The sequence below is a fragment of the Protopterus annectens genome, chromosome 9.part0 (assembly GCF_019279795.1).
Source record: "Protopterus annectens isolate FY-2018-M chromosome 9.part0, PAN1.0, whole genome shotgun sequence".
Taxonomy (NCBI): Eukaryota; Metazoa; Chordata; order Ceratodontiformes; family Protopteridae; genus Protopterus; species Protopterus annectens.
The window spans coordinates 481895500-481912613 of record NC_056743.1 but is presented as its reverse complement, the minus strand read 5'-3'; the positions used below and the strand labels follow the sequence as shown (position 1 = coordinate 481912613).

Here is a 17114-nt window from a genome sequence, read left to right as displayed (position 1 = left end):
TTCGGGATATATTTCTCTGAGGTGCAGGCCAAATCCAGTGGGCTATAGCTGACCAAGTTTGCAGATGACTGCAAATTGGGCCTGATAATCAGTTCCCCAAGTGATGTGGCTATAACTGAATGTTAAGCTCAATTCCCCAAGTGATGTGGCTATAACTGAATGTTAAGCTCCAAAGTAATGCTTATCTGCTAGCTGTTTTACTTTGCTATTCTACTTGTTTTTAAGTGTTTTGCATTACTCCACATGTTAATTGTCTAACACAGTTTCTGTAGCTAAAGCCTTACTTTGAAAGGTGACTACAATTTAAGGGAACTATAATATATTAGGGTATGATATGGATAACTACATGTTCTGCTATTGAGTATTTACCTCGATTGTTGGAGGCTGAATACCTTTTCTGATATTTATATTGTTTTGCTTGCTAAGCCACATATGTATGTTTTACCACTCCAGCTTATCATAGTGTTTTTGTAAAGTATGTTTAACCTCCTGTGTCTCTACTGCTCTTGTAAGTAACACTCTATCAACTACTGACTTGTACTTGTCCTCACCAGTTCTACCCTCCACTGTATTAACTCTCAACCTACTTTAGCTTAGGATTTTAAGTCTTCTTTATCTCTTTTTCAGCTATTAAGCCTAGTGCCTGTGACACAGGCTCTCCATCTTCCCTAACGTAACAAGGCAGAAGGAAAGCTCTCAGAAACGGAAGGGCTTACCCAACAGGATTCCCTGCGTGCATTTAAAGCCCAGCTAGCCTAACTTCACAGTATAAGCTACTGCTCTGTTAGGTATTAAACTGAACTTTATGAGTGTCTAAAGTATAACCTGTTGTAAGGGCCAGCACACCCAAGGACCAACCCTAGGCCATCCCCTACTTTCTCACCTGTTTTCTTCCTTTACCTCCTATCTTTAGTCTGAATGTAACTCCTTTCTTCCTCCACTAGAGGGCAGCAGAACTATAGCATGTAAAGTTGCTTTTTACCTGCTACTCAATCTCCTTTAATCCCTGTGGGGCAGCCTTCCTCTGTGTACCCCTGCAAATTCCCTTACTGGAAGTATACCCCCCACAGTCAATAGAGTAAATCACCAACCTTGTACTGTTTCATACTATTGTCACTGAACTTCTGTGAAAGAGAGAAAGGAAGTACCCTTTCAGTGTTAACATAAGTACACCTCTACCCTACTCTACCTGTCTTTACTACTCCTTTTTTAAACCCCTTTTTTTCACTTTTAAGTCCAGATTATTTGTCTTAGTTCAACTGTCCCTTTCCCTCTCCCTTACACATTCTTCCCTTCTTTACACATTTCACTCTATTTTGCCTTATACTAATTATCTATAGAATAAATCCTTATCTTCCCTAAGCCTGGGGAACCCAGTTGCACTGTATAACTGATTGTCTCCAGCCTCCAGCTGTTACCCGCTCCGTTCGCCCTGCGGGCTCACTCTGCTCCCCTACTCTACCCCCAATTCCCACCCACCCCCAGTGTCCTTACCTTTATACATCCCTTACCACACCCCCTCCCTAATCCCACCAATCTTCACAATCCATTAACCTAAAACACCCACCTTAATTGTCTACTACCCTTATAAGCTATTCTATACTAATCACACCACACCCGCTCTCCGTTAACCACCCTCTTTAGTTTCCTCCCCATTTTCTCTTCTCAGTCTTTATTCATCTTGCTTCCTACATCTCTACTCAACCCCTACAACCTTGTACTCATTATCTCCAAACATGACCATAACTGTAAAACCTAAACTCACCAAAACCATATTCTTAAGCATAATTTCTTCTTTCCTTATTTATTCCTACATCATCACCTCATTTGAAAAACCATACCACTACCACTTTTATTACTCCCACAAACAAACAACAATTTACAATTCTATCATCCCTAAAGGTCAAATTAACATTACATCAACTCCCAGCTACCTACCACCTAAATACCATAGAATCTCACACATCAAATACCATACATCCACAATAAGGAAAGAGAAATTTCTAACAAACTTTATAAATATCCCTACATCACGACTCTGTAAACCCAACTTAAAAGATGGTGACATCCACCCCAACCCTGGCCCCACAAATCCCACTCTACTAACAACCCAGCCCAATCTTCCCAAATCTTTCCTAATAGGACACCTGAATATCCAAAGCATTAATAACAAAATAACCCATCTCCATGCCCTCCTTGATACCCATAACTTTGACATCCTCTATCTAACAGAAACATGGTTAAAACCAACAACCAAAGACAATGAAATCATTCCACAAGGCTACAATATACTTAGGCTAGACCGTATAAAATGTAAGGGTGGTGGAGTTGCAATCTTATTCAAAGAGGGACTTCAAATCTCCATTTTACCATTTGACCCACCTAAAAATAGCAAGTCTGAGGTACTTATTACCAAATTCCAGACTAACAAGAACAAATCCCTATATATCATTTGCATCTACCTTCCACCTGGTAATAATATTAGTATGATAGAGAATATACTAAGCCAGGTGTCCTCCACATACCCCTAAGAAACTATTATACTTGGTGATTTTAACACTGATTGGACAACTATCAAAGCTGATAATCCCTCGTCCCTAATCAACCTTCATGGATTCAGACAAACTATAACCTCCACTACCAGAATCAACAAACCAAACAAAAAAGAGCATACTAGACTGGATTCTTATAAATAGACAACAACAAAGGTACAATGTTGGAACTCTACCCGACGATATTAGTGATCATACTTTAACCTATATCCTTAGGCATAAAAATGATATCTCAAATCCCCCCATTTATAGAATCATACGTACCAACAAACATTTCAACCCAGCATTATTCCTAATGAACTAAATACTTGTGACTGGAACCCTTTAAAAATGTTACCACTTGAACAAGCCATTGAATATCTAAACTCTAAATTTCTATCTATCCTTGATAAGCATGCACCCAAAAGGACCATCAAAATGAAAGCCAAACCAGCCCCCTAGCTTTCCAAAGAAACCAAACAAAAAATATTACTTAGAAATAAATCCTGGGCAAAGTGGAGAGCTAACAAAAATACTTCTGAGCAACTACTGTTTAAGCAACTGAGAAATAGTACAAAAAAGGCAATACTATCAGACAAAAAATACTACTACTATAAACTACAACAAAACCACAAACATAACCCCCAGAAGTTTTGGTCTAGTATAAATAAACTCCTTTCCCCAGGGCACTCTCAGACGTCAGCCCCACTTCCAGCAGACCCAAACACACCCCAGCAAACAGCCAATGCCTTTAATTCCTTCTTTACGGAAACCATACAAACACTAGCAAGCCAACTTACTCTAGACAGCTCATACCTTGCCACTTCCACACCTAGTACTCTACCTGCTTTCCTCAATACAACCAGTCTCTACCACTCTTGTCTTTAAACTCATCCAAAAACTTAAGCCCTGTACCCCTTCTGCTGACCAGCTACCTTCTGAATACCTCCAAAAAGCAGCCAAAGTAATTTCTTATCCTATATCCATCCTCATAAATAGAACCATTAAGGAAGGGAATGTTCCTAACATCTGGAAAATCTCCCATATCATTCCCCTTCACAAAGGCGGAAACTCAAATGACTACTCTATCGGCCAATAGCACTTTTATCTCCCTTAGCTAAAATTATGTAAAAAATGTGTTCATCATCAACTGTTAAACCATTTAACTCAAAATAACATGATAGCTAAATGCCAACATGGGTTTAGGCCATCCGATAGTACCACAACAGCCCTGCTCTCCTTTACAGATGTTATAAATAGAAATCGCAATAACAACAACCTCTCATCTGCTCTCTCTATTGACCTCTCCAAAGCTTTCGACATGGTTAACCATGCCCTTCTTATCAACATTCTTGAATCCTTTGCCCTTGACTCTTTAGCAATTAAATGGTTCAGGTCCTACCTAACCAATAGACAACAAACAGTTTTTTGTGCAGATAATATATCATCTCTTCTACCTGTCACCCTGGGAGTCCCTCGGGGCTCTATTCTAGGTCCACTTCTCTTCTCTCTTTTTATTAACGACCTGCATGTAACAATCCCAAATGCCGCCTGCATTTAATATGCAGACGATTCAACATTAATCTGTTCAGCAAGCTCACCATCTGCACTACATTCCCTGACACAGAAAGTATTCAATTCAGTTGAAACTGGGTTCACTAAACGTTGTCTCCTTCTTAATGCTAAGAAAACCAAGCTCCTTCTTTTTACACCAACCAATAAGTCCACTCCAATAGATTTCTGCATCACTTCCAATAATGATACTATCATACACCATGACTGCACAACCAAGTTGTTAGGAATTACTATTGATAACAACCTTACATTTGATAATCACATAAATAACACCATTAAAACTATCAACAAGAAAACTGGTTCCTTATATCGAATCAAATCCTTCTCAACTCCAACAGCTAAAACCCAAATTGCACACTCCCATTTAATTTATACTCTTCTTTATGCCTCTCCCATATATACTAACCTCAAAAAGAATAACCTTGTCAAACTAGAGCATGCCTATAACAACATCGCCAGATTTTCCACGGGTAATCCTTTTCGTACCCACCACTGCCTAAACCTCATACAGCTGGGCTGGCTAGAAATTCAAAACCTTGTAAAAATCTCCCAACTAACCATGGCCCACAAGATATTTTATCAACCTAATAGAACTCCTGTACTATCCAATCTCTTAATCCCCTATAAAAACCTAGAAATACTACGCTCCTCTAACAAGCTTCTAGCTAGCATAACCAAAACTAACAATTTGGCTGGAAACTCCCTGTTTTCTAACACTGTGGGAAAAGACTGGAACCTACTTCCCAAAGAACTAACATCACTCTCTTCTTTGCCTCTCCTTAAACAAAAGCTCAAAACACACTTTAAAATACACTGGTTATGCCCATGCAGTAAACCAGACTAACCCTTCCTTGCCTGTGCTCATATTTGTCTATACCATACTAAGTTTTTTTCCTCATTATTTCTCTTATGAGGAACTGAACTGTTGATCATAATGATACATACTGGTTGACAAAAAAAAAAAAAAAAAAAAGATGCATACTTTATTTCTACTATGTTTATGTACTATGTAACAATTATCATTCCTTCATTGTTTGTATTTCATGTTTTTACCGTTTGGAGCTTTTCTCCCCGGGCCTCTACTGAAAATGGAAATATATCCAGCTAGACCAGCCCGGTCAACAAATGTAAAATAAATAAATAAAATAAAATAAAATGTCCTCCAAGAGGGTCTCACCCAAACAAATGACTGGTGCCATAAACATGGCCTCAAGGTGAATGCCAAAAAATGCATCATTATTCCCTTTGGGGAGAGTGACCTCCCCACATATTATCACATTAATAACAATGTCCTAAGCACACAATCAGTGGTGAGGGATTTGGGCACCCAGGTTGATAGCGACCTCACTATTGACCACCATGTTACTTCCATTGTACGAAAAGCTTTCTACATGGCCCACCTCATAAGTAAGGGTATCTCATCCAAGGAAAAGGAAGTCATAACATCCCTGTATTCTTCCCTTATAAGGCCAGTTATTTAGTACAATGCCCCCTTTGGCATGTACCTCACAAAGCACATGCAGCAGCTGGAGAGACCACAGAGATCCCTCACCAGGAGAATCAAGGGTCTCAAACGTATACCCTACACAGATAGGCTAAAGCCCATCCCTCTACTCATTCTTACAGACTCCTCAGAGGTGACCTCCGTCTGGCATACACATATACACTATGTATATACATTATATATATATATATATATATATATATATATATATATATATATATATATATGTATATATATCATTCATGTTTATGCTTTTATATGTAAAAAATGTACCTATCTGGTAAAATAGTATGAGGTGGTCAGAGTCTAGTGGTCCCTCTATGAGGCTGTCATTGAGATACATGTAGATTTTTTTTGATCTTCAGTATGATACTAACATGTGTTAGTACCTTACTTATTATAGTCCAAAGTGTTTCTGAAGTATTAAATGCCCAAAACACACACACACACACACACACACACACACACACACACACACACACACGCACACGCACACACACATTACACCTAACATAGTTACTTCTCCCATTCCTATTACATGTCATATCAGGAGTAAAACACAAATGAAAGATGATTCCCCAGAGCTCCACCCACCACAGAAAAGATAATGCACTTTAATGCGCTTTCGATTTATTTATTTACATTTGCTGACTAGGAGTGTCCGACTGGACGTAGGTCCATTTTCAGCGGAGGCCCGGGGAGAAAAGCACCACAGTTAAAATAAACAGACAGTAGTTACATTGGATTACATAGCGATTAACAATTTAACATAGCAATTACTTACAACATATTTACAGATGAAGAACATAGTACATCAGTAGACAACTAGAATCTTTATCTGTGAAGTGCATAACAGACATTAACAAATGTTACAATGAGAAGCTCCTGCTGTATAATAAGTACTAGGCTTATGAGCATCTGAGCTTGCTATAATCAAGGTAGTTAGTGGAGTGGAAAGAAAGGTAGTGGTTGGATGGGGTGGGTGATATTGAGTGGGAGTTGCAAGGGCATAGCCAGCATGTTTTTAGGTGCGCTTTTAGTAAAGTTTTGAAATGAGTGCATGATGGTACAGAGGTAATTGTAGGTGGAAGGGAGTTCCATAATTTGGCTATGGTGCAAGAGAATAGTGCTTCACCAGCAGAGTTATTGGCTTTAGTGATCTGCAAGTGATTTTTGTTGCTGGATCTTAGTGGTCTGGTGGTGCGATAGGGATGGAGTACATTCTTGAAGGATGGGACATTTAGTGGATGGTTTACTAGTTTGTGGGCGAGTGAGAGTTGATACCACTGAAGGAGGTGAGGGAGTTCAAGCCCCAGTTCAGCAAGTGAGAGACAGTGGTGACTATGGTAGGATGCCCCTGTGGCGAATTTGGCGATTTTGTTGTAGCAGGTCTCTAGCTTGTTTAGATTGCATTGCCTTAGGTTGGTATATATTGGAGAGGCATAAAGTAGGGTGGAGATAAGGTGGGAATTTGCTATTGAAATCTTTGCTGCTTTGGTGAGAAATTGCTTATTTCTGTACAACGCTCCTAGTTTTTTGTGGACTTTTTTAATGTCATGGATATGTGAATGTCAAATTTTAGTTTATTGTCTATTTCCACTCCTAGCAATTTGGTGTGTTCAGTTGGGTATATAGTGGTGTTGTCTTTTGCTGTGATGTTAAAGTGAGAGTTGTTTTGAGTATGTTTGGTGGGTTGGAAGATGAGTAGTTTAGTTTTCTTTGGGTTGAATATTAATTGCGCATCGGATAACCAAGTTTCAACAGAGGAAAAGGCTTCCTGTGTGACTTTTTGCAGTTTGGGTAGGGACTGGGCTGAGCAGATGATGGTTGAGTCATCTGCGTATTGTATGAATGTGCCATGTTTGGTGGCAAAGCCTAGATTATTGGTGTAAACAGAGAAGAGTAGGGGTCCAAGGATGGATCCTTGGGGAACCCCTATGGAGGCAGGTAGTTGGGGAGATATGTCATTCTGCCATACAATGGATTGTTGGCAGTCAGACAGGTAACTCTGAAACATGTTGTTGACTGACAGAGAAGGATAGGTTATTGAGGACAGAGATGAGTTGTTTGTGTGGGACCATGTCAAATGCTTTAGACAGGTCTAGGAAAGTGGCAGAGGAGAGATAGCCATTGTTTTTATGCTGAAGGATAGTGTTAGTAAAGGAGAGTAAGGCAGTGGTGGTGCTATTTCATAAGAATTATTCTATCTTATCAGCACTATCATTCCTGCCCCCCCCCCCTAGTGTTACAGAACAGCAAACTCCTTGCAGCTGTATTTCATAGCATTTAGAGAGAAAGAGGAAGAGAGAAACAAAAGAATAGCAATCATAAAACAAGAAGTGGTTACCATTGTTGAATCTATGTTTTAGGCGCCCAAAAGTAAATACATCCCTTACCAAGTCCCGGTCAAGTCTGTACATGTTAACAAATACTAAATAGATGATCAATAGTTTTAATTCTGACTAGTTAAGATACAATCTGGTAAGTATAAATGACTTTGGAATGATGCATGTTATTTGGTAAAGTGTCTAGCATCTGAAAGAAAATGAGGGTCCCATGTAGTAGTGGCTGACTTTCTCCATCTGTGTTATCATTCATTAAGGCAGAAGACACACATAGTCTTGAGTTCTTTAACATTCTTTATAGGAAATATGCACAAAAAAGCTCTCTGCAGGGGATGGTCTTTATTTCAGCCATTTTGGAATAAGATTTTGTTATCGAAGACCAATTGCTGTCAATATAAAGCTCAGCAACAACATGATTCTTGTTTGCAATGCTTATAGCATCAGCAGTAAGTTTCTACAGCTTTAGTCCATTCTTGCAGCAGAGAATATTGATACTGTGCTAACAACAGAAATTTGGACTCAGCGATAAAAGCCCTTCTATTAGAATGACAGAAGGCACTAGTTACCATAAATATCAAAAATATGAGTAGATTGGGTGGAGGGATTACTGTGGGAGTTTGGGAGAGAGTGGCTGATGCTAGCTCACCCATCCTGGGGGGAGGGAGACTGCCTAGGATCGCTGCAGTAGCAGCATAAACAGTTGAACAGCCTAGCATGCTTTGCACTGCAATTGATACTTAGAGCTGCCACGTTTTGGTGTGTCACACCTAAAAAAAAAAAAATATATATATATATATATATATATATATATATATATATATATATATATATATATATATATATCATTGGGAGGTAGAATGTGTTGCTTTTGGTCTTTTGTTTCCAACACTGGACATGACTACTTCTCTTAAAAAAAAAATCAATCTGAAATCGCAAACTCTGGCACTCTGCTTATGCCTCAACACAGAATACCAGAATTTGTATAGTGTTTTTGGACTACTGGACAATCGTTCTGATTTCCAGATATCCAGAATGGATGTGGCCCCAAAACTCTTCACAATGACATGAAGAAAATTGGGCTTTTAGACCCCTTTGGGAAAGGGGTAATATGTCAACAACCCTTCCTCTGAGACATGAACTGTCTAACTCAATTTATTAACCATCAAACAGAACTTCTCAGATGCTAAATGTGTGGATGTAGGTGTTGGGGAAGGCATGCAATGAGGCACTGTTGTAATAGTGTGGATGTAGCTGCTATGGAAGGAATGAAATGAGGCACTGGTATAATGCTGTGGATGTAGTTAGGGAAGGCATGCAGTGAGGCACTGGTATAATGCTGTGGATGTAGTTAGGGAAGGCATGCACTGAGGCACTGGGATAATGCTGTGGATGCAGTTAGGGAATGCATGCAATGAGGCACTGGGATAATGCTGTGGATGTAGTTGTTAGGGAAGGCATGCAATGAGACAGTGGTATAATGCTGTGGATGTAGGTGTTAGGGAAGGCATGCAGTGAGGCACTGGTATAATGCTGTGGATGTAGTTGTCAGGGAAGGCATGCAATGAGGCACTGGGATAATGCTGTGGATGTAGTCGTTAGGGATGGTATGCAGTGAGGCACTGGTATAATGCTGTGGATGTAGTTATATAATGCTGTGGATGTAGGTGTTAGGGAAGGCATGCAATGAGGCACTGGGATAATGCTGTGGATGTAGTCGTTAGGGATGGTATGCAGTGAGGCACTGGTATAATGCTGTGGATGCAGTTAGGGAAGGCATGCAGTGAGGCACTGGTATAATGCTGTGGATGTAGATGTTAGGGAAGGCATGCAAAAAGACACTGATATAATGCTGTGGATGTAGGTGTTAGGGAAGGCATGCAATGAGGCACTGGTATAATGCTGTGGATGTAGGTGTTAGGGAAGGCATGCAGTGAGCACTGGTATAATGCTGTGGATGTAGTCATTAGGGATGGCATGCAGTAAGGCACTGGTATAATGCTGTGGATGTAGATGTTAGGGAAGGCATGCAATAAGACACTGATATAATGCTGTGGATGTAGGTGTTAGGGAAGGCATGCAGTGAGGCACTGGTATAATGCTGTGGATGTAGATGTTAGGGAAGGCATGCAATAAGACACTGATATAATGCTGTGGATGTAGGTGTTAGGGAAGGCATGCAATAAGACACTGATATAATGCTGTGGATGTAGATGTTAGGGAAGGCATGCAATAAGACACTGATATAATGCTGTGGATGTAGGTGTTAGGGAAGGCATGCAGTGAGGCACTGGTATAATGCTGTGGATGTAGGTGTTAGGGAAGGGATGCAATGAGGGACTGGTATAATGTTATGGATGTAGCTCTTAGGGCTGCTACAGTGAGGTCTGTAATTATAAATCACCAGAGAAGCTTCCAGTTGATCTTAAATTAAGGATAAAATGATGCCTTCCACCACTTTTAAAAGAACATCAAGTTATAGAAATTTAGGCAAGTACAAACCCTGGCATATCTTTTAGCCAGCAACCCAACAGGATTTCACACTTACTGTTTTCTTAGTTGAAATAATTTAGTTGATATCATGTCATATAAAGTAAACAAGCATGATTCTGCAGTTGGAAGCATTTTGTTTAATATTACTGGTTACTTTCCCCAAGTTACTAAATCTCAGGTGACAGGAGATACTTCTCTACCATAACTTTGAACCTAACTTCTGTCTTGGTCCCAGTAACGTTTTTGTCATCTTTTTTAATAAAACTAGTCATACACAATCAATAAGTCTTACTGGCTCCTATATGACATAATGGCACAGACAGTAGAGTCACAGGCTCCTATATGACATAACGACACAGACAGTAGTGTCATTTATCTACTACTCGGACAGCCGGTTTCCAATAATGAAGTTACCAGAGGTTCTGTGTGGCAATCCGTTTGCCCCAGTCTTTTGTCATTTCATTCTCTTTTTGCATACATGTCACATGACTGACTTGTGTTTATGCACACCTAGTAAAAATACAGAGCACAGCTCCATTGTTAAGACAGCTGCAAAGCAGAATGGTCAGCCATGGAAATATCTCTTTACACTGTCTTTGCTCTCTACAATGACATCTGTTTATATATATATATATATATATATATATATATATATATATATATATACACACACACACACACACACACACACATACACACACACACGTGTGTGTAAATATATATATATATATATATATATATATATATATATATATATATATATATATATATAGATTCCCTTCACATGCTCGAAGTTTCAAAACTTCTAACTGCAAATGGTCAAGACCATAAAATCGAAGTTTTGAAACTTCGAACGTTTTCAATTGAGATCACCATGTAGCGTGGAATGGGATATTTACCATTTTCCTCACTGTAGTGTGATCTCGGAGTTGGTGTATTTGCTTAGCAGGGAGTGTGGGAGGTGCACAGATGTTTGCCCCCCTGCAAAAATGTAAAAAAATATTTTTTGTTTTTACTTTTTTTTATTACAATTTAGAAGTTTCAAAACTTCGATCTTATGGTCTCGGCCATTTGCAGTTCGAAGTTTTGAAACTTTGAGATTGTAAAAATCCATAAGAACATTAACTTATGTATGCATGTATGTATATAATATTGTAATTTGTGATTTTTCTTCATTTAACACTCTTAGGCTTGTTGTAATTCTTTGATGATCAGTAACAAAGCACCAGTTACTGGCTGTCATGACAATGCTAGTTTCAGGCAGAGGAAGGTATACGAATGTAAATCCTCTTTGCCAAAATTGACAGATTTAATAACGATATCTTCCAGCTCATATTATGTGTGCTAATTTTTCTAAGACTTTCAAAAATGTTACAAATGGGAATGAAGGGCTGAGATCTGTAGAATACTCATCCTTGGGAATGAAGGACTGGGATCTAAAGAATATGGATTCTCAATTACCCTTTCCAGGGACTGGATTTATAAAGGTTTTGAATAGGCACAGAGATATGCATGAATGAAAGGCTGAATTCCTAGTGGTATCAGTAGTGGCTGAATGCAGACCACTCCAATAGCCAGGCCTAATAGAGAAGTCTCCCAGTGAATTCACTGGACACTGCTTGCAGAGATACTTCCCTTCTGATTTCAGGCTTTAGCAAATGGCATCTTCCTTGAAATTCCCCCACTTGGTAATCACAGCCACTTATATGTATGTAAAAAATAAACATCTTCCAATTCCCAATACCCTTGCATTGGTCATCCTGATTGCATTATGACTGTATCTTCAAAGATACCAGTGGATTCTGGAAATCTGCTTAATAACCACCTGAATGGAAGTTATCTCTAACACCCATACACTTCTTCAGTGTATCATAAGACATGGTACCTTTTGCATGCATTTCTTTGCATGAAGGTACACTGGTACCATCCGATAGTCTTGAAGAAGCATGCTGAATGGAACCATCTGTAATGCTTACCTTCAAATTTGTCATTTTCATTTTGGATCTCTAATGCATGTAAGGGCTTTCTTTCTTTAACTTCCAAAGCATTTATTGTAAACTTCAGCACAAATTACTGAAGCACATTCTTTATAATCATGAAGAATTGTCTACTTGCATTTTTGGGTAACCCCTACTCCCAGAAAAATGCTGTCTCTATGCTTTCTGACTTACACTGTTAGTACACAATACACAGGGAGTATCCTCCATTTTCTTGCAAATTATATAAATGTTATCCTGTGACCCTTAATGAAGAAAAAAGTTTAACACTTTGAACCATCATGTGACCCTGAGATAAGTTCCGAGGTTGCATAGGGTCCAAATTAATTTTCATGTGTTTGTTCTTGTAGCATCCTTCAATGTTGTGGTAAAAGGAAATGGATTTCTTCATGCCCGCAATGTGCAAAAAGTTCTCTGCAGCTACAGGATCAATGAGAGTCTCACTCTGAGTAAGCATCTTGTTTGATTTTAATACTGTAATTGTCAAAAAAGGATTCAGTATATTGTTACATGTTTATTGACAGTCTGCATCAAATTTGCATTAAACAAATGAACAAAATTGTTTCTGGGCTGTCTGGGACATTTGAAATATTTGTATTCTAACTACAGCTTATCAAGAAAACAGACACAAATGTCCCAAACAGCAATCTTGTTTTTACAGATGATAGAAATAACAATGACTTGCTTGATTTTTGTCCAAATGACTGAGCAAAGTAGTAAAGCTTAATCTAACTTTGCTGAACCATAGAAAATGAGACTTTCATGTAATAATTTATTCAGCCAGTTTTGCACTTTTTTTTGTCTGACAAGATATAGGTCCTTCTTAGGTTATTGCAGAAGACTAAAGCTCCAGCTTGTTAATGAGCTGCTTGTTGTGGCAAGGGTGCTGGGTTTGAAACCTCTCACCTTCATTTAAACTTTCTCTGTGGCGCAAGGTGCAAGTGCAGTGAGCTGAGAATCAAAGAACTGCCGATACAGTGTTTGAATCCAGAGGCTTATACTTTACTGTTCCTCACAAGAATTGCTTTTTATCTTTTTTGTACATGAATCCAGCCTTACCACATTGATGCCATATGCATCCACACTCACTGACTGCATATAAACAAAACGGAAAGTATAACTGACAAGAGCTTTGATCATGAGGTTTTGACAAGTTGGTCATAAATAAGGCTAATTGTGATTAACAACAATATGCCTGGTTATACTGTAAACATCACGTGCTCCTAGTCATCCAGTGTCTTTGCATGGCTGCAGGAAATCTTTGCTGCAGATTGTTGCATCTATGCCTTGCATTATTAAATTAAGTGCAGATAAATTGAACAGACTTACAGTGACAAAAGCTTTAAGAGGGATAAACATCAGACTCAAAATCAGTGAATCCTGGAACTTGTATTCTGTAAGGAATATCGCTGCAGCTACAAATGTTCAGTTTACTGCATGCACATGGTATAATGTGTCATGTAGCCAAAATCTCCTCCATACTGAAACCAGCATTTTTATGCTTTAGCTGAAACATCTGTTTGTCAACAGTTTTGTACAGTGGGAAGAATGATGACTTTGGAATAAGCTATATAATCTGCCATAAACTATATGTTGAATCATTTAAAACTGACTGGTGTGAGAAGGTATATCAGGCAAGGCAAGCTGGTTCATAAATTTATGAACAGAAAGCAACAACTTACAGAATATGCCATAAATGGAGCATTTATAAGGAAGGCTTTGACTTTATGTTCCACTTTACATACAAATGGATTTTTCTTCCTTTCTGTGACACATTCAAAATCGTTTTTTTTTCATACAGGCTAAGGAGAATGAAGACATGCATGGGAAATTATTGATACTCATGTTAAAAAAACTGCACTGTGAGGCACCCCATTGTCAATAAAAGAAAGAAGGGGTGGGGAAGAGGTGGAAGGGATTATTTTTTTAATTTATTTTAAGGACTGCATTATCCGCAGTGAAAATCTCATCTGATGGATTTTAGTCAAAGCTCACAGGGTAAATCTGAACTAGAATAAGAAGGAACAGCCCAAGTGGTTTAGCTTCAGAATTCAAGATATATTTTGCAGCTCAAAGTTACTTTTTTGTCCTCAACTGACTCATTCCATTGGAGTTCTGGAATTTGTGCTCTGACTTCCAAAAATTGTATCCTGAGCTTTTTGATAAAACAAAGTAATGTCCTAACACTGCAAACACTTTAAGTAAAATCTGTTGTTTAAGCTAAAACTTTGTCATTGAATGAAGCACTTGAGCCCAATGCATGTTACTTGGTTAACGTGCTCCATGAAACAATAATTTACCTTGTAACGTCATGTCATAAGCCAAAGAAGTTCCCCTTATGTTTTTTTTATTTTTCATCTGTCTGCTGTTAAACTGCTTGCAAATGTTCCACTTATAATGGTATACGAGCTGCCCACATTCAGAATTTAAGAATGGAATATGGTCCTAGTTTGCATTTTATTCTGTGAAACATTTTTTTACCTTCTGTTTTCTTTGGATTTAGCAGAGAATATATAATTGCTTTTATCAGCTCATGCATTTGAAGCTGTGAATTCCAGACTTCTCTAAAGCTGTCATCTGAGATGCTCAATGGGAGACAAAGATAAATAGTTTGTGGTCCATTTTAGAGATTTTTTTAAATACATTCAGCTATTCAGAATTCATGTCCTTCCCTTTGGCTTAGTGCAGACTTACATAATTCTTTATGTTCCTTAGAAGAGAGAGATATTTGTTCAAGTCAGCAATCCAGGCTGATAAATCAGTATGTAGACAGCTGTGCCATTTTTAAAATAACAGCACTTATTGTAAAATTCCATTTCCATATGAATGTCACACTCAGAATGTTGCCTTAATCTATACATTTAAGGAAATATTGTGAAACATTTGGTTTAGGGGGTTAGCAATAGAATATAATATTTAGAAGAAATACAGAGGAATTCTGAATGACAATTTATGTTGCTATCAACAGATGAAAGTCTATGAATAATAACATTTAGTAAAGTATTGTCTGCGTAAAGACAAAATGTAGAACACTACTTTCTTTGAAGAAACTATATGACAAGGAAAATTAACAGATGCAATTGCTTATTTATCTGTAGAAAGATGCACAGATATTGTAAGGCAGAGTTTCACAATGTCCTCAATGTATTCAGGTAGATTTTTTTACCAAGTGTCTTAGTTTCCTTTATCATCAGAAAGATGAGCTGTAGATGTGTGTGTATGTCTGTGTGTCCTAGGACAGGCATGTACCAAGTCTCAGTTTTGTTTCATTAACGTTTACCCCATGAATGCCAATATGGGTTCCAGCTCCTCCAACATCTTGAACTGGATTAAAGAGGTAATCGGGGAATTGCATACATTTATTTAATAGTATTAAGTCGGATTTAACATTGTTACAGAGATAAAATGATGAGGTAAATAGTGCTTCATTATGAGACATTCCTCAGTTTCACTAGCATTTTTTTCATCTTTGTGCATAACGTGCCCTGTACTGCATATAATGCCTGCTTTTCATTCCATGTCAGATTCACTGCAACTTTTCTCTACAGGTTTTCTCTGTAAATGGGTTTTGCACTTTAATGCTAAACCAGTTAGTGATGTATAATAAAAAAATAAGAATAATATTGTCAAAAAAAGAGCACCAGGCCTCTCCTCCCGTTCCCATCTCTGGAGTAACTATATTTTCTTAGTGTCGACGTGCATTTCCTCCAGCTTCCTCCCAGCTATTAGTAACATGCTGAGTGAACAGCCTCTATAAAACATTCATGTATATTACATTTAAAAACTCTAGTCATGGATAGAAAGGCACCATACTGGATCTGTTCATTTGCTAGTTAACAAATGACTAAATTAAAGCCCACTCAGTTGTGCCTGGTATGTAAACTGTCTACTATAGTGAATTAAAATATATTTGCATGCTTTTAATATAGAAAGTGGTCTGCTTAAGGGATCTAGTATAGCCTTTCAATTCTAAATGTGAGATATGTCTGGAACTCTATTTTACCCCCACTTTATTTTTTTAGAAAATGAATTGTATAAGTGATTTTTTTTTTTTTTTTTTTTTTTTACAGAGGATGAACATAAATAACTTTTTTTTTCTTTCTCCCTGGGGTATTACTTTGCCATGTGTCATGTAAGCACCCATAAGCTCTACAATTTCACTGGAAAATGTTGTCTAAGTTTTAAGTCTCGCTAGCTAGTCATGATTGCTTTCGGTATTCTGCAGCGAAACCAGACTAGTCATATATGACTGTGAAGAGAGAGCTTTTGTAATAAATTATTATTCTACATACTTTGTATTAAATCCTCTTGTGTCACTACAGCACCAGATGGTCAGTATTTCTAAGTAATTACTTAGTCATACGGTAGTCATTCATTTGAGGAAAACTTGCTACAATTGACGTCCATTTTCAAGAAAGATTATAACATGCTAACTGAGAGAGCAGAGTTCGACATCTGGATAAAGTTTTCTTCAAAGCATTCCAGACAACTACCTGTACAGCCTACAGGAACAGTACTTTTAGTGTCAACATGCACAGCAAAATCTGCAGAGCAAAATTATAATCTTTAATAATGGAAAACATGGAATTCCAGAACTATTATAATGTCACATTATGCTTCGCTGAAGTATCACAGTAGCATATTTCAGGGATATCACTGCAAACACTTAACT

General features: G+C 38.0%; 1 protein-coding gene across 1 annotated transcript in view; it reads left to right on the top strand.

The window, feature by feature from the left end:
• ANTXR1 (ANTXR cell adhesion molecule 1) overlaps positions 1-17114 on the top strand; it is a 1493128-nt gene that overhangs the window by 716701 nt on the left and 759313 nt on the right. Inside the window, exon 10 of the mRNA XM_044083028.1 lies at positions 12793-12891. Coding sequence (XP_043938963.1) covers positions 12793-12891 — 99 coding nt within the window. The remainder of the gene's footprint in view (positions 1-12792; positions 12892-17114) is intronic.